The sequence below is a fragment of the Varanus komodoensis genome, unplaced genomic scaffold (assembly GCF_004798865.1).
Source record: "Varanus komodoensis strain SLA01 unplaced genomic scaffold, ASM479886v1 scaffold52, whole genome shotgun sequence".
Taxonomy (NCBI): Eukaryota; Metazoa; Chordata; class Lepidosauria; order Squamata; family Varanidae; genus Varanus; species Varanus komodoensis.
In genome coordinates this window covers 4,516,856-4,542,792 of record NW_025336114.1, presented here as the reverse complement: position 1 = coordinate 4,542,792, position 25,937 = coordinate 4,516,856, and the positions used below count along the sequence as shown (strand labels likewise).

The 25,937-nt window shown below is 42.2% G+C and overlaps 2 protein-coding genes across 5 annotated transcripts in view; one reads left to right on the top strand and one right to left on the bottom strand.

The window, feature by feature from the left end:
* The window catches only part of LMOD1 (leiomodin 1), a 61,971-nt gene that overhangs the window by 2,718 nt on the left and 33,316 nt on the right, over positions 1-25,937 (top strand). The window contains exon 3 of the mRNA XM_044447458.1: positions 19,948-20,372. Within this exon, the coding sequence (XP_044303393.1) occupies positions 20,112-20,372 (261 nt within the window). The 5' untranslated portion in view covers positions 19,948-20,111. The remainder of the gene's footprint in view (positions 1-19,947; positions 20,373-25,937) is intronic.
* TIMM17A (translocase of inner mitochondrial membrane 17A) lies at positions 7,248-15,958 on the bottom strand. Of its 4 annotated transcripts, none has more exons than XM_044447462.1 (6): positions 15,862-15,958; positions 14,129-14,228; positions 13,344-13,407; positions 10,513-10,641; positions 9,205-9,315; positions 7,248-8,536 (listed from the first exon to the last, which is right to left on the bottom strand). In XM_044447462.1, exons 1-6 carry the CDS (start codon positions 15,885-15,887, stop codon positions 8,466-8,468), a joined length of 501 nt encoding a protein of 166 aa, XP_044303397.1. In that variant the 5' UTR covers positions 15,888-15,958; the 3' UTR covers positions 7,248-8,465. The 4 variants fall into 4 exon arrangements, with proteins under 4 accessions (XP_044303397.1, XP_044303399.1, XP_044303398.1 ...); XM_044447464.1 differs by having other exon boundaries at positions 9,231-9,315; XM_044447463.1 differs by lacking the exon at positions 15,862-15,958 and adding an exon at positions 15,472-15,687.

Genomic DNA, 25,937 nt, shown 5'->3' with positions numbered 1-25,937 from the left:
ATGACTGCGTGGCATTGATGCTTTTCAGAACAACTCCAGAATGGATCAGGTCCTCCAGAACTTTCCTGGCAAGATGAAAGACAAAAGACTTTAAGCTGCAACATAGCTGATTCTAAGGCTATCTATGCTAAATAATATTTGCTGTTCCAACACAATACCTGAACTGTGACTGGGCAAATAGGCCCGGTGAAGATGTTTAACTGGGCTGCTGCGTCTATCTCTACTTCTCTGCCTCATGCCAGGATGGTATAGTGGGGCTTAGTGATTTCCAGACTGGCTGTGCCAAAACACAGGCATAGGCCATGCACACCTGGCATTTCCACACACTGCTGATCTTCCTACTGCCATCACTGCCTCTGTCTACCTGCTGTGATTTCAGTAAGGTGCTGTAGCACAGGCTGGGGATGCACCTGGTAAAGATGAATTCCCTCCTTGGTCCTGCCAATCTGACAGTAACGAGTAGCAAAGGTGCATGCATTGTCTTCTGCTTACTATGGCAAATTTCCTCCCCTTGGAAGTCTTATTGTGTGGTAAATTTCACTCAATACTGCCGGTCAGATCATCACAATAAACAGTTATGAGCGCTTGCTGATTTACCAATTTCAGATGACAGGAAAGAGATCTGAGGTTTCAGAAAATGAGGGAGACACTCTGCCTTGTTGAAACTTTGGGTTTAGGCATCCCTTGTCCATGCCAGCAAGGCATATTCTGAACAATTTTTTCCTTGTGCACAATGTTCTCAAATACTCACAAACACCACCCCATTGAGAAAAACCATCAGGCATCTTAGAACTTTTAGGATTCCCATCTTGAGGCTGACTTTAATTGGGTAGGCAGCTGCAGAAAGAACAAACGGTCCCTGAAGAGAAAGACAAGATATATCAGTCTGATGTCCTTTCTTAGCCCAGCATTGCTTAACGTTCTCTACTATATCCCTTCCTGGACCTGCTAGCAAGGCTTCACTAGTGGAAAGACCAATTTCTGCACTTTAGAAATGGAATGAAGCCTAGGTTTGGGACCAAATTCCTGATGGGATAAAACATAACTTTGCTTTCTTCCTGGGGCTTTTTATGAAGAGAAGACTTGGCCTGAGGGCCGCTTTAATCAGAAGCCAGTCACACCAACAACAACTGCAGAAGAGTGAAGTGCTTTTGTTCTCTTCTAGTAAGTTGGCCAGACTTCCCCAGCCTAGTGCCATCCAGGTTTCATCTGCATATGCATGAGGAATACTGGAAGTGAGAAGAGGTCCCTGCAAGCAACAGAGAAGTCAGACTTCAACTGACCAGCTCAAGACAGCAGCCTGCATGCCTAGCAACACACGAAAATCCACACATCTGCATTTTCCTCCTTCTTATTCTATAGCACATAATGGATTGAAAAGATTCTCTACTGGTAGTGACCTGCAATGGGTATGCAAGGTTTACATTCCTGCCCAAGACTAACATTGCGTATACTTGTAATAAAAGTCAATTGCGTCATTTGCATGATTCTGAAATCTTATGCAGGTGGGCCTCTGTACACACACACACACTCATGTCTTAATACTATGAAACATTCCAGGGACATTCAGGAAGCAACCATCTGAGAAGGATGGTTTAACCTGGGGTCCTGCACTGAGCAGGGGGTTGGACCCAGTGGCCCTCTGACTCCTTCAAACTATTCTGATTCCATGAGACCTATTTTGTATGTCACAATATTGTGTCTCAGTTTCTCATGGCAAACAATGTGAGCCATGGCAGGGAAACCAGAGGTATATGTTTGCACTGATTTGTTTATATTTTTGCATGCCATAAGAGCTGAGCTAGAAAGAACACAAACTCCTTTTCTTGATGCTACCTTTTGTTTTGTGCTGGTAACTTTTGCTAATGCCCGATCAAAGCCAGATTAGCTTTTTCTTTAATGATCACCAATCGCTTTTCCTCAAGTAAAAGGGTAAAGGGGATGTTCATAATGAAACAAAATATCCCCTTTTCAGATGAGTGTTCCACACAGTACTTATTATCTGTATGGCTACCAGCACTTTCTCCATATTTTTTATTAATTCATTTCTTTGCTTCACCACCCAATAGCCAAATTTCTATGTGAGACTTACAACTTCCCTAAATATCAATCACAGCTCAAGCGTCATTCACTGACTAAAAATCCTGGAAAGTGGCAGCAAACTCATTTCTCATAAAATGATAGGTTTGAATAATCCCTGTACATTTTGTCACTTACCTTGGCTTTTAAACAGGCCAAATAATGATGCTAATACCTAGAATATCTAGAAGCTGAGTATAGCTGTTCAAATGGGCAATATGGAAACCCTACTGGTGGATCCCCTACTATGATGAGTCCCAGGTTACCACCCCTTCCATCCCTTCCTTAATCTGGGCGTGCTGGCCTTCCATTTGAACTGGAGACTTGTGAAAAAGACAGCTTCCAAATTCTTAAAAATCAATTCTAGTGTCGAGTTTTGCCTTGCAGCCCAGGCTCTTATGCCTTGCTGCGCCCTTCCACCAGCTGCCAGATCAGTTTCTACCTTATGTTCTTCCACAATTTAATTGTTTAAGTATTTCCTCCGTTCTTGTCCCCAAACCAGCTACCCTTCCCAAGGTCCTTGTAATAGCTTGGCACCATGGAGTCCCAGCTTGATACAGTGAGACAGAGAGTGCCACAGAGAGTGCCACAGGTTTGTATCTTCAGGTAATTTACCTATTCACAGCTTGTATACTTGCCTAGACTTCCAATTCTTATTTTCCCTGATCTAATTTGTAATGCCAAAAGATAGGTAACAAGTGCAAGGTATGGTTCAATTGCGTAGGATGAAACAACTTTGCAAGGATAAATAACTTATCCTCAATATATGACAATATATCCCATCCAGGACAGTATTCTGACGCTTTGGTTCTCTACATCCCTCATATCCCACATGATACTGCTGCTCGGGTGCCATGTTGACATGATGGATCTGTATGTCATCCTGCCCGTTCCCCTGCTCCTCATTGCCCTTCTGCCCCTTAGAGTTCTAGGTTTCCTTTAAGCAAGCTCACCATGCACTCTGGAATCAGGGAACCTTGGGCAGAAAGAAATTCTTGCTGTTGTTCTCCATTCAACTGCACCGCTCACAGCCTTTAGGCCAAATTCTGCTGCCAGTCTCTGACTTCAGACCACAGGTGCCTCAATAAGCCCACTCTAAAGGATCCCTGAACCACTGCCTTCCCTTTGCCAGTTTACACCTTTCCTTGTGTTCCACAGTTTAACTGTCACCCTCCTTTCCCACAACATTCCAGGCCTTGACAACCGTTGCTTGGTGCCAAGTACACCAGCCCAGCCCCAGCCCACCCAGGGTAAATGTACCTGCATATGCCACAGAAATATCACAGAAGTCTCCTGTTACAGTGTACCTGAGCAACAAAACAGGCATGATGCACCTTAAAGACTAACACCTTTATTACAGCATTAGCTTTTATAGACATTATTGGAAGCACGAAGGATTATCCTGAAGTTATTCTCATTTGATGGGTGAGCTCTAATTTAAAAAGCATATGCCACAATAAATCTTGTTAATCTTTTAAGACTCAGGAGCTGGGGGAAACAAATCTGAAATAAAATATACCAAAGGGTCGTAGACTTACTGGATTTCACATTACAATGAAAATGGAGGTGCCTACTGTGAAGATCTGCCTGTTTACATAGCCCTAGCAATTTAAAAGAGCTTTATTTTGCCATTTGGTTGAGATCAACAATTCAGTCTTCGTTCTTTTGTATGTCTCATGTGAGCAATTAAATTATTATTCAAGTCTAGTCAATATCCTTTGAGGCAGATAATACTAAGAATGCAAAAAAGCACTGCATCCGATCAAGGGTCCACCTCGTCCAGCATTCCGTTAGCACAGTGGCCAAGCAACCACCTGTAGGAAGTCCACAAGTGGGGCACGAGTGCAACAGGCAACCACGCTTTTGCCCACATCCCCCGGCAACTGGTACACAGCTCCCAACGGCGGAAACAGCATGGAGCTATCTTGTAGAAGCCTCTGATAACCGTATCAATTTGACCAGGGGTCCTCCAACTTTTCCACCAGGGGGCCAGTTGAAAGACGCCGGTGCTGGCTGTGGGCCAGAAAGGTGGAGCCGACACGGTGGGGGGGGGTGCAGGCGCACGCGCTGAGGCGGGGGCGGCACGTGGTGAGCGGAGGCAAGGCGAGCCGCGGGTGGGCACGCGCTGTGAGGCGGGCGCACAAGGCAGCCGCTTGCTCGCTTGGAGATCGTTTTCTCTGAGTGAGCAAACCGCTGCCTCCACGCGCACGGGACGAGGTGGGTGGCAGCAGGCCGCGCACAGCAGGTCTAAATGAGCATGGCGGGCCGGATAAATGGGCATGGTGGGCCGGATCCAGCCCCGGGCCGTAGTTTGAGGACCCATGAATTTGACTAATCCAAGTCAGTGGCCATCACTGCAACTTGAGATAAAGCAAAGTCCTCCACAGAGATAAACTACGTTCTCTGTGATATACTTCCTTTTATCTGTCCTGAATTATATTAATTAATTCATTTCATTTTTATACTGCCCAATAGCCAAGGCTCTTGGAGCAGTTCACAAAAGATAAAATTGAACAAATGTTTAAAAAACACCACAAACATTAATTTGAAAGAATAAAGCCATAATAGCATTTGCAATTAAATCTTCCACTGTTCAGCTTTGTGGGAGGACCCTGGGTACCAGTATGAGGACAGAGGGAGAAGTGTCCCCCTATCCACTTCCTTTCTTCACGCCAAGGGTGCAGAAGCTCAAGGGATGGAGCAACCCTGCTCTCTGCTTTCCACAAAAGATCCCACTACCTTCAACTGAGCCCACCTCCTTTTCCCCAACGACCAGTCACTGCCTTCTCAGCTTTAGTGCAGGTTTTTTTTCCAATTCTATAAGGCAGAACTATTTATTCTAAGGCTTAAATACAAGATGCAAGAACTTTCAGCTAAAATATACAGGTATGTTAGAGTTTTTTGCCTCACCCCTTTTCCATTTGGTACCATCCATGGCTTGTATACAGCCTCTGGGATTCTCTAAAATGAAACCTGACTTTGGACAGAAAATGTTTCTGAACTCCTGCTCCTCCAAGTCATGCCTAATATTGTACGTACCTACCATGTATCTCCTCATTCACCTTTTTTCTAATGTGAATGACTAAGGAAAGTTGCTCCATTTTGGTTGTCCATTCCTGCGTATTTTCTAGCTCTATCCATTTTAAAGAACGGTGATCAAAATAGTACGTTTTCCAAGTGTGGCTGCACAATTGATTTGCATAAAGGTAGTATGGTATTAGCAGTTTTATTTTTGATTCCATTTCTACTTTTACCCAAAATGAACATTTCCTTTTTCTCAACAGCTACAGTAAGTTAGATCCCATCCATGAATATATAAAGTTGTGATTTTGAGCCCCAACATGCAGGCAGCAAAATTGTTCATGGAGGCTGGCTTACAAGAACATATTATACCAATATTGGTTGTCAGTTAAAGTCTGGGCCAGTTTCAAAGTACTAGTATTAACATTCAAAACCCTAAACGGCTTGAGGCCAAACAATCTGAAGGAACGCCTTGCTCCATATGTACCTACCTGGACCCTAACATCTTTCTCAGGGGCTTGTCTCCAGGAGCCTCCCCCAAAGGAAGTAAGACGGCTGTCTACCAAAAGGCCATTTTGTTTTTGGCACCTGTTATTCCACCTGTTATCCAAACAAGTTTGCCTAGTGCCTACTCTTTCTTCTTTTCAGCACGAGATGAAGATTTTTTTATTTTCCCAGTATTGTTTTGAAAGGTTTATTTTTCACATTGTATTTTATCTTGTGTCACTCTGTGCCAATTTGGTTAGAACTGTTTTATTGTCTTATGCCTTTTTGTTGTATGTTTTTAACTTTGTTAACTCCCAGAGCTCTGGCTAATAGGAGGTATAAAAACAAAACAAACAATTTATATTTGCTTACATTGAATTGCATGTACCATTTTAATGTCCATTCTTCCAGGATGGAAACATCATTTTGGTCTTCTCTAATCAGTTTTTGTTTAGGTGACCCTAAAACCTTTGGCAACATTAACAAACATGGCCATTTCACCCAATTCCAGATCATTTACAAATCAGTTAAAACACCAGTCCCAATAAAGGGGCTCCATTGTAGAACCCCACTCATGCATTTTGAGAATTCACATTTATTCCTACTCTATCTAGTTCCCAATCCTGAAAACTATGTTTCTTTTTCTTGCAACTGCAATGTTTGCTCAGGTGCCTTCTTCCTGAGGAACTAGCAGGTTTTTGAAAGTCCAACATTTATTGAAGCACTTCTGTCTACATGTTTATTATCAGTCTCAAACGATTTTAAGTTTCATAAGGCAGATCAGATCATTTTAGGAACTTGCTGGATTTTTTTTTCAACAGACTTATCCTTCTATATTTGATAATCTTATTTTTCAACAATTCATGTTGTCAGACCTGTAATTTCTCAGATCTAAGATCCGTGTTTGAAATTTGCATTATCTTGGCCATTCTCTAACCTTCTCATGAAGAAGTTGAGCTTAGGGACATATTTTTGTTACAAGATCAGTAATTCCATATTTGACTTCTTCATAGATCTCTAACATAGATATCATCTGGGCCTGGTATTTTTGTAGCTTTCAATTTGTTAATAAGGTTGAGAAAGAAAACTCTTGTCACCACTATTTATCTCAGTTCAGGCACAGGTGTCTTCCCTACATATTAATAGAAATGGGAAATGCTCAAGAGGAAAATGGAGATTTGTCTTGATTTTTAGCCTTCTAAACCTTGGAATTGCTGCAGTAATTTAAAAGTAAGAGTGTCATTTACATATGTAAAAAAAGCTACCCGATACAGCTTATCTGAAAAGTTATCTCCTAGAAAACACTATTATTGTATTTCATTGGGCTGTTGGCATATAAATCATCCATGCAGGACAGAAACAGTTGAGCTCTTATTGAGGTAATAAACTGTCTGGATTGTATCAATTTAGACTACAGATGGCAGCTTCCATAAATGAATGGAAGAAAATCAGTGTCAAGTGTTCTAGTCTAATATCTTCTTTACAGGGAAGAACTGGGTTACAGGATCCCTCACCTGCAACTCTAAACTGGTACAGCCCCAATATAAATTGACTACCTCTCAACTAGGAAAGAGGGATCACAAACGTTGTTTCACTTTTCTATACACTCATACACACACACCCCTTTATATCACATGCTTGGCAATGGCATAAGACACAGGTGCCACTAGAGGGAGTTCTTTAATTTTGACTTTGCAAAGAGACCCTACAAGTATTTTACTATCATCAGTTTTCTTTCACCAAGATTTGTGCAGTTGTGATCGCCATTCTTTTTTGTTTGAAGCTTCCAACAACTCCCATCCCACCAACATAGGCTTTTACATTGTGGATACAGCTTGTTCTTCATTCACATATTTAGGGTGAAGACAAATAGTACATTTACACACCATAAATAATCTAATGGAAACTAATGGTCAGGAATTAAACTTGTATTGTGTATTGTCTGGATGACACTTGCTGAAGTGTGCACGTTTACAAGCATGCTTCTGGGCAAACTGGAAGTTCCATCTAATGCAAACGTATTGCTAATTTATATTCAGGCATGAAAAGTCCGCTCAAACAGTTAAAGGTTGAAAATATACAGGCACTGCAAACTTGTCAAGTTTATGAGTAGTAGACTTTACATGTGAAAGCTGCACCATTAAATTGTTGGTATCCCCCTCCTACATTATTATATAAATGTAATACAAGACCTAACAGTGACAACTCAAAGTGATCAGGCACTGAAACTGAGCAGTCCTCTAGCCTAGGACAACCCTGGGAGACAGTCAGTGTGAACCTTTAAATACTTTACAAAGGCTCCCTGTATAGTTTTTTGGATTCCCACAGCAGTTTTTACCAACAAAAAATGCCTACCAGGTTTTAACATTTGAACATTGTAATGATTTTCCTTAACATTTCATTCTCATATCTAAATGTGGTATTAAAGATCGAAAGAGGAAAACGAGTACCCCTCCCAGCCCCGCATCACTAGGTGCACCTTCATTCCAGCCGAAAAGCAGGCAACCCACCTCATTTGTCCTGTTACTCGCACATTCTCCTCAGGTAGGCAGCTCTGGCACTGCATGGCTGTTCTGTCCTTTAAAGTTAATGGTGCCAGTATGGTCAGGACTGTACCATAAAGGCCACAGACTCACATCTTTCTGCAATAATACATTGCTTGGTCCTTTTAAGACAAGGCATAAGGAGTTGCTTAGGTATCTCTTATCTACTTTACAATAATGGAATCCTACTATTCATAATCTTTTAAATATATGAAAAATACAGAAACATCTAGGTGTACACTTCCAATGAAAAGTCTTCAAGTGATGCTGCATCTTGCTTGTCCTTGTAAGGGCAACAATTTGCTTGTACAACATGAAAGAGAAGAATACAGGACATCATTGATACTGCCTATAGTCTCCAAATGGTGAGGGTTGTAACTGAGAAGGATCGTCTGAAAACTGAGGGCCTGTAACAATAAAAAAGCAATTAGTGCATAGCAGCAGGTTACACTGGATATATTTTCAAATTAAGTAATTTATCATTTATTTTATGAAAGTTTCAAGTAGCTAGGAGTAGGTCATCCACAAACCATGAACACAAACTGGGATAAATTTGTTTTAATCTTTAGTAGCAGACAGTGCTGTACAGTAGAAGTCAGTACACAGATTAGCTTCTCAGAACTGTGGCACTATGCTGGAGGCTGAGTGAAAGGAGGCAGCGGCCGATCAAAGCTCAGTAGCAGCCTCCTTTAAGGGAAGACAGTACACTTTCCCTGGAGACTTTCACTGGTTCTTCCCAGGTCACTAGTAGCTATCTTGCAATACACTGGTGTGCTCAAAGACACAGTTTTGGGATTACAGCCACATAAAGCAAGAGCTGGTAGCTCTCTGGAATCATTATGTGGCTTGCTTAATGTTTGTCATGTTTTAAGTGAGACACCTAAAAGATACCTTAATAGCCATTTCTTTGTTAATGGCTTGTCTCCTTTCATTTAAACCTCTTTTTGATCTAGAAAGAACTTCACTCAAATAAAGAAGAGGTACTCACAAAAAGAAGAATTAATAACACAAGGAAAGTCTCAACAAAGCAATACTAATATCGTGTATTGTACCTGAACTAAGATGGACATCTTACCATTTGGAAATTGTGCAGATGCAAACCTTGTTAGTAGGATACCTGCTCCTTCAATTAAAGCTAGAAGAATTCCTCCCATAGCTGCAGATCCAACCATGGCAACTGGACCATCTAAAAGAGGCAAAGTAAGAGAAAGATGGCTTTTAAAAACATTGTATAATGGCAAGCCAGACTGTTCACCATTTTATAAGCTGTAAGTACATTGCCAGTTTTACAAATTTTAGGTGGGAAAGTATATAAGAAATACTGAAGATTAGGGGATGTTAAAGAACAGGCATTGTATGATTCCCTTCCTGGGTGGCTTTATAGAAATGTACAGTATTCAAATATCTCCTTGATGCTAAGGTAATACAGCTGGATTTCCTGCTAGATGTAATGATATGGTATTCATTTTATGGTTTATGTCTGATAAAACTCTTAATACTGTGAAAAAGAAATGTCAGAAATATATGCTACTACTAAATAAGGACACAGGATTACCTTACATTTCACTCATTTGACAGACCTAAAAGCAGTGCTTTTTTTGTAAGAAAAAAGGTGCTGGAACTCACATCTTGTTAATCTTTTATTAAAAAAATTATATATTCAGTTCTTAACATAAATTTAATTCATTGTATTTAAGGCAAATGTTCATAGTAAATTCCAAAGTTTTGTCCAATTCTCATCCGACAAATCTTCTTGCCTCCTTTCCCTGCTGTTAGTATCTACTGTATGTGTTCTGTCGTGTCTGTTAATATTCTGGCCTTTTTATTAGCAGGACCAGTGGTTGAGAAGTAATTAGTAATTTTTTTCATTTTTAAATTTGGGGTCACACTTTTACACTAAAAATTTTAAAAAGATTTTCAATTCACCAACTTTTTTTAAAATAAAGAAATGATTTACCATTCGCACATAGTCAATCACTGTACACACACACACCCACGCACGTCAGTTGTGTAATGAAACAATGGTTGCTGCCCACAGTAAGCACTCAGTGCGCAACCACACGACCAATCACAAGCCAAGCAGCACCATCACAACCAGCGCAGACGAAGTACGCATGTGTCGGACTTGACACACAAGCAGCCCGCATGCACCGTTTTAACGATTTTGCCGCTGACCTGCTACACTGGACAGGGCGATTCAAATTCACATGGACCAAACATCAAATTTTCAAAAGTTACTTTTAAAACTTGGAAAATCTGTTGAAAAAAGGTGCCGGAACACCGTTCCGGTGCGTTCTATGACAAAGAAAGCACTGCCTAAAGTATTTTTCATTTTTAATGAAGTACTTTTTAATAAGCATTCACTCTGAATTAAAGTCCTTACTTCTTGCAGCTAATATGGCACCAGTTAAGGCTCCACTGGTGATGGAGTTCCAAGGATCTTCTTTTCCTCTTGCTTTCACCATACTACAGTCAATCATGGAAAAGAGACCTCCCCACACAGCAAAGCTACCTATTTGAAGGGAAAACAGAGTTAGAATGATTGAAGCAACAGTAGTTTCCTTATTTGGATTTTTGCCTATTAATATAACAATTCTGCTATAAAGTAAAAGATGTAGAAACTGAACTTCCAATGCGCAGAAGAAGCAAGGGCAACCATTGTGAAAAAAAACCTGTCTGTAATCATTCAACAATGTAACTCTAGGGACAGTCCTGTGCATGTTTAGATAGAAAAAAGTCCTACAACTCCCCACTTCTAGCCAGCCATGCTTTTTGTTTTCTGTTTAGACATGTATAGGATTGTGCCCTAACATGTATGTGTAAGCAAAAATTCTAACAAATTAATGAACATAAACCCACAGATAAAACTTAAGTTTCTCAGCCTCTGTATTCACTTTTCCTAAGAGGAACCTATTCACTGCACTCACTAGCAGAAGCCACATGAAATGCAGCCTGTGAAATGCAGTCCACTCCTGACTAAAAGCAGGAAAAATCCCAATCTGGCTCAAGCAGGCACTTGTTTTCTTTACCAGCCCACTTCCCTGTGTGCATTTCCAAAAGGCAGCTGATGGTAGAAAGCCCTATGATGGGGGCAGGCATCTGGTGCTTCTGCTGCATCCTCCTCTTCCCTTAAATTGTTCCTGCAAAGCCAGTTGTCTAGTGCTAAAAATTGCAAGCAGCTACCTTGACAGACTCAAAAGCCACACCCCAAGGAGAGATAAAACATGTAGGTAGTGATCGTATCAACAAACCAGTGCTAGTAGTTTTCCACTACACCATGAACATGTGTTTTGAAAAGCTGGTGGCTCTTAACTGCCCATTCAGAACCAAGCCACCCCAAAATACTTCTCATTACAGCTAGGACCAACATACTGTTGCCTGGAAGATTTGTTTTCTCTCAGCTATTGTGAATATTGCAGGGAAGCTCAGGAGGAATATAGAATTCTGAGTTGAGTGAAGGTGGTGCATGTAAGCATCTTTCCTGATAAAAAAGTGCAGGTGTCTCATCCTTATGAGCCCTGGCTCTACTACACAACTATACAAAGGAAAAAGCGATCTTGCAGCAAGTAGTTAGACCAAGTGGGATTACAAGCCTGTACACATTTTAAAATATGTGCAGGCTCCATATAGTGACATGGAATTTAAGCACATCTACCTGTGTAAGTTTGTGTCTTTCATATATTGATTTTATTAAAAAAATAACATAAGTTTGAATTTGCACATATCTCATCTGTAATTTTCCAGGGGCAGCTGTGGCCTGCGAGCTAGAAAAGAGCTGCCTGGATCAGAGCTCTGTTCTCCAACACAGGCATTGATATAACACTGCTTCTTGATAATTTTGAACCTTTTCTGCTGCCAGATTGAGGGAGTAAAATGTCTGCTGCAGCCTCTAAATCAAATCTGGAGATTTAACTGCATTTTTTTAGATCAAGAGAATGCCAAAGATATGAAGTCTGCCTGCAGGGAGAGGAAAACACTGAGTGAGGTATGACTTCTGGACTTTTTACTCAAACAGAGCATACCACTGGAGAGGGTTTACAGCTGCAGGAACAGTTTGAGGCACAATTAGTCTTGATACGATCAATATTCATGCAGAGTTTGAAAGATTTGATGAATACCTTGGAAATGAAGGTGGCCAATCTTGTAACAAAACTGAGTGGGATGGTGTAAATTACAGGATAATGTACAATACTTTAAGGAGTTGAAGCTCATAAAAGGATGTGAGGTGTGGAGACTAAAAATGTGTGGGGTGAATTGAACTTAAGAAATGAATGCTTTACTGACCAAATTGCAAGGCATCAAACACAGTCAAGGATAGACTATTTACTGCTCTCTCCTTTGCTGCAGTTTGTGAGCAAGACTGATAGAGGGCTTATTCAGGTCACAAATCATACTCCTGTTAGTATGGATTTAAATTTGTCTCCTCATCATGGTCTTTTAGTCCTATTTTATTGAGTAATCAGCCAGCACAAGAAGCCATCCATCAAACTCTAGTTAATATTTAACAGAGAACAATATAGAAAATGCCTCTTCTACAGCCCTATGGGAAACTATGAAGGTGGTAATAAGAGGGATATGTATTAAAGAAAAAGCTACTTCTAAAAAAGAAGCAAGAGGTAGTAAATTCTGATATCACATGGTTCCTGGGATTATCAATGATATTCTTTCCCTTCTAACAAGGGAGTAAAGGACCAGGCAGTTCACAGCTGAACTAGTCCTGAGAAATAAATTGATAATGATAGAGGCTGCATTAAAGTGATGGTATCAATTATATATAAGATTCTTTTGGACTCTGATGAGAGCAAAAATAGTAGTCTGAAGTTGGGAGTCGAACTTATCTTATTGGAAGTTGAACTAAGGTGGAAGTTGAACTTATCTACTTCTATTGATGATGTAGCTTGGATGAGTATCTGGGAAACCACCATATAAATCTGTATCTTCTAATATCAGAGCAACATCTCTTAAGATAATACATAGTTGTTATCTGACTCCTAGAAAACTGGCAGAACTGTGCCTGAAAACATAAAAAGCTGGAAATGACATACCACCCATGAGACGCTAGTGCTACAAATCTGTATGCTCATGCTCTAGTACACCTGCATTCAACAACAGTTATGTACTGAAAATAAACCAAGATGAAATTCCACAAAAATTGTTATCAGTTTCACCTTTAAAACAGAATAGGAAAAAATAACGTGCAAATAGAATGATTACCTCCCAACTGTGGTGCTCTGGTTTTAATAGCTGTCAAACTACCTCGTAACCTATAATTTACACCCTGTAAGAGAGAAAAGTACACAAGTGAAGCAACATCAGTAACTACTATATTTACATATTATATTTAAGGTGTATTTAACATAATCTGTCTGAAACTGGGGCACTGGGTTTCAAACACTAGGGCCAGTGTTTGGGCCACACTGCACTTTGATTTAGTTAATCTGCGGACACAACAGATCAGTTCACTACACATTTCCATAAGGGTTAAGTGATGGAAGAAGGATGAGCTGAATACAGATTACTAAGGCTTTCTCTCTGCCCTACACAGCTTTACCCTGCTGTGAAATGTCAACCCGGCCGTGACCTGTTCATTCTCAGGGGGTGGAGGATAGCTTCCAGGTTCAATAACACCCTGCAGTTTTACACTATTTGTTCCTGTTCCAATAGGTCTCACTGGAATTAACAGTTCTACTAAAATTAACTGCAGTAGGAAGACTACTGAATACGAAATCTTTTATGCATTCCACACTTCATTTCTCTAGCCAAAAAAATTGCTTTCACATGTTTTGTCACTTTGTGTAAAACACCTCATAACAAGCATTTTAAAGTAACCCAGAATATTCCTGAGCTGAATTTAAGAAATGCTTAGCATCCCTTCATATCTAACTCTAGCACAATGTGCAACTGCCTTGATATGAGTATATCTGTTAAAAGAATTGTAAACTTCCTCTACCCTATTGCCTTCAACTATTAAAAAATTCTAAGAAATATTCTTAACTCACCACTGGAGAATTTCTGAATCCTTTGACAGCTTGAAAAATGCCACCACCAATGGCTCCCATTGTGAAGGCACCACCACAGTCATCCACTATTCTCCAAGGGCTAAATGAAAGAAGGCACACCATATGTTCAGTCTGGCAAACATCACATCGTAGTAATCAAATAATTTACTTTCTAGTTCCTAATCTGAATGTATTCTTTACTATGAGTTGGAGCCAAAAGGGCAATTTTAAAACTATTTAGAATTTTTACCACCCAATCAACCTACTTTTGTCCCATTCAGTTCAATGGAACTGACTCCCAGATAAGTAAGTACAGGCTTTCAGCCCAATGGCCTAAAAACAGCTCACAGAATTGATTAATCCTACATCGAAACTGCTCCTTCACATCCCTGCCTACCCAAGGAAGATAGAAAAATAAGCCTTTCCAGTCTCCAACATTCCACACTAGCTGGAAGCTGGAATTCAGAGCCATCTAGAGAACCATAGGTTTCCCAGCTCTCATTATACAAAACACAGGTATAGGTGAAAATTGTAGATGAAAATTGCAACCCTTTAGTTTCAGTAATGTGCAATAAAAATACACAATTCCAATGCCAACTCTTCAGTGTCCACACCTATGTCAACAGCAGCCATTAGCCAATAATGTCAGCACAGGGAAACAAATACTGTGATGACAGGAGAGAAGACCTATTTTCAGCAGCACCCCTGTGGTTTTCCTAAGATGTACCTCTGCCCACTGACCCAACTTACAAAATCTGTTCCATCAGTGATTCCCCCTTGCTAGCAAAGCAACACAATTGGATCAAAGCCCAGAAGAGTGCTGCCCCCATGCTTGTGCAGTCTTGTTTCTGGAGTCCACCAATGTACAGTTTATAACGCAGGACTGCACACAGAGGTTCTCTTAAAGTAAAACCATAATGGTTTAAAAGGATTCTGACTCAGTATGCACATTTATCTAAGAATGGACAACATACCTTGTATGTTGAGACCAGAGGCCACCTACTCCAGCTTTCTCTGCAAGCTTCCCAGAAAGTAGTCAACATTATAGCTAGTTGATGCTCCAGAAATTGCCCAGTAGACCCCACTAGTGGATCAGTCTGCCTTCTGTCCAACCCAGTTACACCCCAGAGCGGCCAAACAAAAACTGAGCACTATATCATTATATAAGCCCCACCCCCATATTATATTTAACAGTAGCCTTCCTCAAACTAGCTTCCTCCAGATGTGTTGGACTACTGGCCATGCTACCTGTGAATAATGCGAGCTGAAGTCCAACACATCTTAAGGGCGCCAAGTTGGGAAAGGTAATACGCGGTTTGCTCTACAGCAGAAAACGAACGAACCCCTTTTCCATTGGCATGGTGAGGCAAAGGCCTGTCTGGTCTGGCCGGCTACACGGAACCTAAGCCAATGATCTTGTCTTTCAGGGGCCGTGGGGATCGGTCGTTTCCCCGCAAGGGAACGGCGTGCCTGAGCTGGTACGCAAGGCGCCCGTCGCTGTGGCAGCCAGGATGACATCCGGAGCTCTCGCTGCCTGGAAGGCAAGGCTGACCGACGGGACTGACCCACCGCCTCCCTCCCTCCAAGGTCATCGGACGCACGCCGGGGCTGGAAAAAGGAAAGCGACGTGACTCCGCCAAGAGCCCCTCTAGGGAGCAGGCGCACCGGCCTGAGCTCTCTGCTGCCCTTGTTGCCTCTGGGGAGATGAGGGAGAGCCGAGCGCGGTTCCTCACCAAGGCTCGCGCGCGTACTCCTCCATCTTGAATCGCGGCTTCCACACGGGCAGGCGAGAACCGCGCTCACTTAGCCGGCTACCGGCATGAGAGTCACGTGGCCCCGGCTAGACTAAGCACAGCCATTGGTCGCCCGGTACAAAGAAGACAGAATCGGAGAGAGTGACACATCTCAGGACGTCTGATGAAAGACACTGGAAAGGGAAGCCGCCTTTAGCCAGAAGTGGAGCGAGAATGGCATCCCTTTACTGTATGGCACTTCTGTTTTAACTTTCAATGTTTTCCAGAGTGAATTTTTAAAACATAAAGTCAGTTTGAGACCGGGCGCTCCAGGAATAATGAAGATATCGTGCGTTTCTATAAGTTCATATCTCTATGTTATGAACAAAGGTGGGCATCCGAAGACGCAGACAGGGAGAGGGAGGAGACAACTGGAAATTGCACCAAGGAGATAGTAAAAATTTAGAGTCACACCCTATTTTAGTCATGGATCTTGCCAGTCTCATTGATTTTTCTATTTTATTTTAATAAAGTGTTAAAAGTTCTGACAATAGATATAGCAAGAGTACATTGCGCGGCTAAAAATAAATTACGGCTATTCTTATAGAGCGTTTAGATTAGGAGTAACTTTACTGTTTATGTCTATAAATTCTATGCGCTATGATATATGACCTTAAGCACGGGGTGGGAAAGGTTATTCGCTTCATTCATTTGTTGTGCGTGGATCTTTATGTGCTTCGTTTTCGGGGAGAATGGCGCCCGATTGGAATGATCGCCTAATAATTCCACTATTAATATTATACAGACAGTACCTCTGAGCATGTTAACATTAAATGTAAAGCGTACTTAATCCTGAATAGTCACCGTTTGGCCTCCGAGCTTCCGCGTTCTCGTGGTGGGTCCTGGCACTGTATGGAGGGGCATTTAAAAAACTTAAAAACATAAGCCAAAGCAAATGCAATCTATGCAAATCCCAAACAGTCATCTATGGATTATGAATGGACTTTCCTGATGATCCCGAAAAGCTGAGTGTCACTTGATTTTGGTTTACTTCTTTCTTTCAAGAAAATCAGATCATCCCGCCATAAACATGCATTGCCTTACGACATGCAGTAATTGAGATTGCCAGAAGATGGGGCACATACGTCGTAAACCTTAAATTTAGGAAAGAGCTCGGGTGCGAAAGGTCGCCATTCGGTTGTCACCTCAAGACTTCAACACCGATAAGCAATTCCGGGGTTGTATTACACAGGTCCAAAATTAACAGATGCTTAATTATGCTACATATTTTTTTAAAAAAAATCTTTTTAGATATGATTGCAACAAGATGCAATTAAGACAGTCACTTCCCATTACCAAACCAAAGAAGGTGATTAAGAGAGAGAGAAAATGCAGCCTGAAAAAATTAGGATGAAAAAGGATGCAGGTCTGCAATATACATACATACATATATATGCATAGGTGCACATCAAGCAATAATTATTGAAGTAGAAATACATCTCTCCTTCACAGTGGGAAAAATGGCCTGAACATGACAACCCTTCAACTAGAGGACTGACCTCTGTAAACTAGGAAATATGGCCACTCTAATAGAGAACAGAGTTCATGTGTCCTGTACATAGGAATCAGACCCTATTGCAGACCCAGATGATGACACTACATTTATTTAATTTATTACATTTTAAACCACCCTATAACTGAAGCTCTCTGGATGGTTCACAACAATCAAAACCATAAAATACAACATAAGATATACTTCAAAAGTTGCAAACTGAAACATAAAATAGAAGTAAAAAATCAAAGTCAAACATAACAGCAATGGTAAGAATAAAATACAGTGCAAGTGGGAGAAGGCAATTCTCTAAATAATACAGAATGAATCATGCCTTAAGCAGAACAGCAGCACATCTTCAGAAGATTATCCTGAGTATTACTTAGTAAAGGGAGAATCCTCTGCACTTTCTATATAAATAATAATATGCATTTTGTAGTATTGTTAAGAATCTTCCTTAATTAAGACATTTAGTTTTGGTTAAATATATATTGCACATTTTATTCTTTAGATTTTCCTCCAAATTAGGGAAGCCTGGCCCCTCCATCTTGTCCCGACTGAGTTTCTGCTTCCCATATCTCAAACAATCCATTACTAATCTGATCAAGTGGTTCAGCACTTCTACAGCTTCACCTGAGTTTCATGAATGGGAAAAACAAAACTGGGCATTATAAATACACATATTAATAACACTTATCTCCCAATTCTCAGATCATCTCACTGTTTTCATGTATACATTAATCAGCATGGGTGCCATGGAACAACAGCATCTTCTCCAGCACCATTTTCTGAAAATGGCCCTGCAAATTGGAATGAAACCACCAAAACACAATGCACCCTAGTCCCAGCTTAGACTGTTAGACATTTTGGACTACAACTCATATCAGTCCTGACCATTGACCATTTTGGCTAAGGCTGAGAGGACCTGTAGCCCAAAATATCTCAAGGTGTCACATAAGGAAACCTGGGTTCATAGTATATTGAGGGCTAGTGAGAGGGCCAGAAAAATCTATGGAGTCTCTCCTAGAAAGAACAGCTGTAGAATGGTCAAAACTGTGTCCATCTTCAGAAATGTCAAGAAAGGATGCGGCTGCTGCACCTTCTCCCCTCTTCACTCTCCTTCCTTACTTGCTACAGCAAAACAAGATTTCAAGTTGGCCCTACAGCAGCAGACAAAAGAGATAAATGTAAGGGGAACAGTGAAGACAGTGGACAGGAGGTGCAACCACTCAACCCTCGCTTGCTGTCTTTGATAATTTAAAACAGGGCTGGGCAGCTCTTTCTGTGTTGTGAAGGAGGTCTGGTGGCCATTTTTGTCTACCTAGACCACCTTCACTTGTAGATGGTGCAATTGGTGTTCCATATTCCACAGGGTGCAGAAGAGGAGAAATCACCAGTTTGGCACTCAAATCAAAACTTAAAACCTGGTAGCCTTACTACTACATCCAGGTGAGAAGACCCACATTACCTTACATTACCTAGTTTACTCTTGAACAGCAACGTTGTCACTATCCCAAAATATACTTAGTAATGTGAAGTCAGCTATGTTCAAAGGAAGACCGAAGAGTCTATTTTGCATTTTCACATACACATAATGCTGAAGAGATCAAAATATTTAAGTCAGTAAGAGATATGCAGGGAATATGTAGTTTACAGAACAAAACAAAACCAAAAAACAACTTCCCCCAAACCCCCACAGTACTATGGAAGTTAAATTCTAATCTTGTTCTCAGTTCCTCAGTTTTCAGCAAGGGGTTATTGCTGTTGTTGTTTTAATGTATGCACTTGCAAATGTTCAATTCAATGCAAATTTACTCAGAAGTAACCCAATGGTGGCTTACTAGTACATCTCTATAGGTCTGTAGCTCTACTCTTTCAGCATGGTTGTGGGGAGCAGGGGTATAATAGCTGTGCTTAGAAAGTGGACTGTAACATGGATTTTCTGTGTTTGTTCCATTGAGAAGAGTATATCGTATAAAATTCAAAGGAAAAAAGAATCAAATGCCAATTTTCTCTGAAAGGAAGGAATGTGTGATCTTTAAAAACGTTTAATGAAAAGAAAAAAATATATTTTTCCTCAAATCTCCTACATTTTATTGCCAAGTGTAGTACATAATTGTTGACTAAGAGGATGGTGAGTTTCAGTAAAACTATTCCAAGATATTACCCTAGAAACAATTTTGAGGCATTCATTGTTAGAACACTGAGTTGTTTACAGACACATCCCAGAAGGTTTGGCTTTAATCTCCATGTCCTTGCTCCCAGCCAACAGATTGTTGGATTTTGTTTTGTTTGGGGTTTTTTGCATGCTTCTTTCATTGCCTTTAAAAAGCAAAATGTTCAGGACTAAATTTGGTCATGCGGCACTTCAAGATTCCCCGGAATGTCCTCAAGTTTCAAACTCCTCTGATGAAACCCAGCTCCACCTCCGACTCATTTGACTGGCCCAGCTAAGCCAGGCAATAGTGGTCTGACTTTTCATTGGCCAGCTGTTCTTCATCTGCATAACTATTATATTCCAGGCTGTAGAGAAGTCATAGTTTCTTACATGTAACATTTCAACACCTCTAAAGTAAGGCAAAGAAGAACCTGGTTTCCTTGAGCTGTTTTCCAAGAAATCCTATCAATTTGCTACTTGTTTTCTTCTCACCTTTACAAAAATATAATACACACAGTGTTTTACCTGCAAACTGCCAAGATGTCCAAGGTAGCAAAATACAGAAGGCAAGTCAGTGAGGATCCAGATATTGACAACTTACTATCCACTTTGTCTCCAGAGGAGATGGAAGAACTAGAAAAAGAACTGGATGCATCCGATTCAGATGGAACCATTCCTGTGGAACTCCAGCAGAAAGACCAAACTGACAAGCAACCTAGTGGCAGATACAGTCGAGAGCCAGTGCTCAGCTCACGTGAAAAGGAGACCAAGAAAAGCATTCAGAGGGAACAGTCAATGGATGTAAGTCATTGCTCTTGCTGTATGGGGGAAAGGGGGCATTTCTGCAGCAGAAAAAAAGAAAAGCAAAAAGCAGGTCCAGTCTTGCTTCTCTGTGAAACCCACATAAGGGATTGGAATTGGGGGGGAAATCAAGAAGTCAAAAAGTGAGAATGGTCCCTTCAAAATAAAGGTGCGGATCATGATAAGTTGAAACAATGTTAGACATTATTAACTCTTCCAAGGGGGATCATGAGGAAACTGAGCAAAAATTGTAAGCTGTTAGTTCATTGTCTTGCATTGTCACAAATAGTTTCTCGAGAGTCCATGAATGTATATTTAGTTGGTGTTTGGCACTTGCTTGCATTGGACTTCTGCTGTCTGGTGCCCTCCTGGCCAACAAGCTCCATTAAGAGGCTGTTCTCCACACCCGCACCTCTGCCCCACCCAACACTGACTTGAGCTCCAGCTCTGCTTCTTTCCAGCAGCCATCCAGCTTCATCACCCCAAAACCTGAAGCGCTGACTCTGGGAGTCTCCACTCAAGTCCTCTGTGGTTGAGGCAGCAGTACTGAGAGCTGACACTGTTGCCACGACTGAAGGAAGGAGCAGAGGAGAACCATTGCAGGAGAATCTGCATTGGTTATGAGGGTTGCTAACATTGTTTTACTGTCCTTCCATGTTTAATGGGTGAAGCTTTTCCTGGCTCTTATCCCCATGCCTAGAAAAGCTTCGCTTGCTAGCTTTCTGTATCGAAAGGTCAGAATCAGTGCCAGCAATAATGGCAGCAGCCTTATTTTGTGCCCCCTGACAAGCTGCCATGGGAGGCGGATGGTAATATTGTTGTTTCTTCATAGGGGAGAGGCTAGGCTAACAAGTCAGTCTTTTCAGGAGCAGTTACTGCTGCCTGCCTGGGCCTGTTTATTTATGGATAGGAACAGAGCAGGGAACAGCTGAACTTGCCTGTGCTGCAGACCATTGTCCAGGGAACCCCTTGCACTTGTGGCAGCTTTGAGGTAGGGCCAAGCCCACCCCTGACCTGTAATGATGGGAACAGGCATTGGGATGAAGCAAAGCTTTGTGACACGTCTGATGCAAGAGATGTCATTGCCTGAGCAGGCAACCAAGGTGCCTCCCCTACCCCATTCCGTGCACAGAAGGCAACCAGAGGAGCAACTGAATCTTATATCAACCCTGGTGGCCCTCCCCTGTGCCCAGACTAGGCAGCAGGCGTCTTGTGGACATGCCCCACTGCCGCTTCCTACATTGCAGCATCTGCTAACTGACGAGGCTGCTGCACTCCGTCGAATGCCAGGGCTGGCTGTGCTCTGCGCGCTGATGCGTTGTCCCCACACCTCTGAGGGTCATTGCAATATAAAGGCTCCCTTCTCATCACCACTGGCACATTTTGTGTTAGGCACATGTTAAATGAGTATTGCCACTATTATTTATTTATATAGCGCCCTCATAGTGCTGGACAGACTGCACCCGGGGACTTAGAATCCCGGGCTGGGGAACAGGAGCATTGGGTACACAGGGAAAGAATCTGCGTTGACTTCAGGAGAAGAGGGGTGGGTAACCTCTTGGAGCTGGGGCTGCATTTCTACCCCAGGCCGCCACGGTCGCTACTACATTTGCTATTGCTGTGCTAGCCACAGCAAACAAGGGAAAGATTTTTCATGCAAGCAGGGTGCACAGGGGGTGCATACCTCATGGAATAGCAGAATCGTGCTTCTAGGAGGCTTTCAGGAGTGTGATTCAGCTAGCAAACAAGGTGAATGCTCCCTCCATGCCTCGTTCCCTTGCAAAATATTCAGGTTGTGTTTTGTTTTTGCCAGCACAGGAAATTCAAGGATGGGGTCACAGGTGGCCTACATCCACATATGGCTCATGTCCATGTTTTGTCCATCTCTGCAGTAGGGCAGAGGTTGATGGGCTTGTATCAAAGCCTTCTGGGAAAAAGTAGACTTTGAGCAGTGATTGAAGGAAGAGAAAGAGATGCCACCATGCAGATGTTTTGGTGTTATGACACCTAAAACATAGCATGCATACTAAGGGGACCCTAGTGAAGTACACCATGGATTACTTAACTGTTAACATAATTAAATTAAATGTGTTTGTGCCATCTCCAGTCACTAGGTGGCAGGCACCCCCAATCAGCACAGAATCTTGCAGTGGATACAGTTGAAAGCCTTGGATGAGTGGTCTGCGGGGCAGAGGTATGGGTTGTCCCTTCCCACTGTAATGGAGCAGGGTCCCTCAGAGAAGGGACTCAGGCTGATCCTCCCTCAGGGGCTATAGGGATAGTACATGGCAGGGGTCAAGTCTATTGGAGCAAGCAGTCATGGCTTCAGTCCGATGGGGCAGCAAGTATTCCAGTTTGACAGCTGTGTTTCTTTGCTTGAAGACTTTGCTGTAGCAACCAAGGGCTCTTCCAGCCAGTGTGAGGCTGGGTCTGTTTGCTGGCTTAATTATAAAGAACATCACTACACAGACTTTTGGCCCTAACAAAGCACCTGGTGTGGTTTAGAAAGCAGTGTGCAGGGGCTATGTCCTTTTCTTACACTCACAACAGCTAGAAAATTCAACAGATCAAGCAATTCCTATTGTTTGACTTTCCAGACTGGTAAAACAGTGCCTATTTAATTTCTTCTTAATAGCACATAGAACCCTCGCCGGGGCGGGGGGGGGGGAGGCAGACAAATGGTAACAGAATCAAATATCTTTCACCACTAGCATTATTTCTGGGGACCATTAATCCCCATAAAACTGGAGGATTATTTAACAATTTTCAAGAGCTGCATGATGAATCCTAAAAACAATTTAAGGGCTTACCTTTAAAGATTGTGTTGCATTGCATTGCATTGCATTGCACTGCACTGCACTACATTTATAGCTTGCCTTTTCTACTCTTGCAAGGAACCCAAGGCAGCTTACCAAGTTCTCTGTCACTCCATTTTCTTCCTCACAACAAGAACCCTGTGAGGTAGGTTTGGCAGAAAATCTGTGACTGACCCAAAGGCACCCAGTGATCTTCATGGAGGAGTGGGGAATAGAAGTAATCTATGAGGTCCCCAGTCTAACCCTCTAACCCCCACACCATGCTGGCTGCCAGCAAAGATAAGGCAGCAAAGAGTTTTTCCCCTTCATTTTTTAAAACAGAACCCACCCCCAGCACATGCCTTGCTTCAAGCAAGAGCTGACCTGGGGGCATCTCCTGCATAATTTGGCACATGTCCAGGGAAGCACCAGTATATCACACCCACTTGTAGAGGCAGCCACTTTTTCCCCCTGTTAAAGAAAAGGAAGGTTAGAAATCTACCTGCCTCTTCAACTTTGAAGATACACTCACCCTGAGGCTGGCTGAGGTATCTAACAGCCTGAGAGGAGGACGAGATGCTGTCCACACACACCCACCCAAATCCATCTGCAGAAGCTTGCCACACTGGCCGCTGCATCTTATTTCAAGTTCGGTGCTGGGTCAGTTTCCTCCACCTCACCTGAGAGCAGCAGGCTCACTTACTGGGCATAGGCAGGCTGCTGAGCACTCACAGTTCTGTCCTCCAGCAGCAGGAACGGCAAGGGGGCTGGTCACCACCAGCCCCTCAGACCATCCAGCATCTGGTGCTTCAGCCAGCCCTCTCAGCCCCGTCACGGTCTTGACAGCCCTGAGCCACTCACACCCAAACACTCTTGAATTGCAGTCCTGCTCCTGCCAAGATAAATGCAATCAGAGAGAAAGAGAGCTGTTGGGAGTTCTTTGGCTGAGCTGAACAACTGGCCCAGAAGCATATGGGAAACAGCTGGGGAGAGGCTGTATCTCAGTGCCAGAGTACCCGCCTTGCATATAGAACGTCCGGGGGTCATTCCACAGCATCACTGTGCAGTGCTGGGAAAGGAACCCTGGGATCTTGCTCTTTTCTGCATGGGGCCTTTATCTACCCCCTTTACAGAGGTGTCTGCTTTCCCATGGCTTGTAGCTTAGCTCCCTGGCATACACATTTTTCTGAAGGCTTCTCTTCTCTGCCTTACTGCATGTTCCTTTATATAACCACAAGGAGACATGCCAGTATAGCAGATTTCCAGAAATATACAAACTTCTCATTCTGGATCATTGCACTGTTTCCAGCTAATACTACACTTTCCTTGATCTTCAAAAGAAATGTTGCAGAAATGGTTGGGAAGCAGGAGAGAGACTCTGAAGGATGATGACGTTGTGTGAAGCACCAACATCATGAATGCACAACCAGTGTCTCATATAGAGAAGTCCTTCACCTCAGGTATTTTCAGGACTGCAATACCTGGTAGAGCACCTCTCTTGCTAGGAGCCTGCCCATGCAGGGCGATCATCACTTGAGGCCCTTCTCCCATAGCATCCTCTCAAGGAGTCTCAGAGAGTGGTAACAAAGCAGAAGGGCTTTTCAGTGGTGGCCCCGCTTTCCCCACTGAGGTCCACTTGCACAAACATTGTCATCTTTCTAGTGCCTAGTTAAGACTTTACTGTCAGGCATTAACAACATAGAATTTTTAATGGGTTCTGGGTTTTAGTGTTCCTGATGGCTGTTCTTGTTTAAAATTGTTATATTTTTGTATGTAACTGGTTGTATGTTATTATATTGTATTTTTAGAGAGTTTGATCTTTGCAAAATGTCCAGAAAGCTTGGGTACTGGATGGTGGAGAAATGGAGCAATGAAATTAAATGAAACCCTGGAAAGATGCTGACAATCAACAGGGGCAGTAGCAGTCTAGAGGGATGAGTGGGCTAAACGGTCTGACTCAGTATAAGGGAATTTCGTATATTCCTGATTGTCTTGCAAAGGGATACAGCTGTTGAAATGTGACCTGCGGTTGTGTCACAGTGTCTAACGTGGTGAGATAGGAACATAGTTGGTCCTTTGTAGATTACAGATGGTGCAACTTTCCCCCCCATCATAGAAAGGAGAAATGGAAGCATCCAGGAAGAAAAGTTTAAGCTATTTCTTCCAGGGAGTATAATTAGAATCTCCATATCTGTTGGAAACACATCAAAATGTACACACATCTGCACACACATGTATGTCCCCTCGTCTCCTGCCCTTAAAACCCAGTATATTGCTATTATACTACTATGAGTTTGGGGCTGGTTTGAATGATCTTTCAGGTGCCTGTTACAGCACAGTTCCTCAGATAACCAAAAACTTCAGGATTCCTTTCAACTGTAATTCTTTAATGTTAACTTTTTTGTAAGTGGAGACATCGGTGTGGACACCTTTATTTTATCACAAGTTATATCTTGCTTATTTCCTTTCGCAAGGAACCCAGAGCACCTGACATCTTTCTTTCCATTGTATTCTTTCTTTCTCCTTTATTCTCACAACAACCCTGAAAGGTAGATTACAATAAAAATTAGTGACTGGCCCAAAATCACCCAGTGAGTTTCATGGCTGAGAGAGGATAAGAACTTGGATCTCCCATGTACCAGTTCAGCACTCTGGACCTCCTTGGGGCAATAACATTTAACACCAGGCAAAGGACAGTTGACCACCAGTAACACTCTAGTGGTGTGTTTCACTGGGGGCTATGATAGACCAAGGAGGCCTGAATGATGGA

Bases quoted from the DNA above. Each gene is read 5' to 3' on its own strand.
- TIMM17A (XM_044447462.1), bottom strand. From the start codon at position 15,887: ATGGAGGAGTACGCGCGCGAGCCTTG. The intron at 14,229-15,861 runs GTGAGGAACCGC...TCTTTCATTTAG, and splicing joins GAGTACGCGCGCGAGCCTTG to CCCTTGGAGAATAGTGGATG. The intron at 10,642-13,343 runs GTAATCATTCTA...CCCTTCAAATAG, and splicing joins CAGAGCACCACAGTTGGGAG to GTAGCTTTGCTGTGTGGGGA.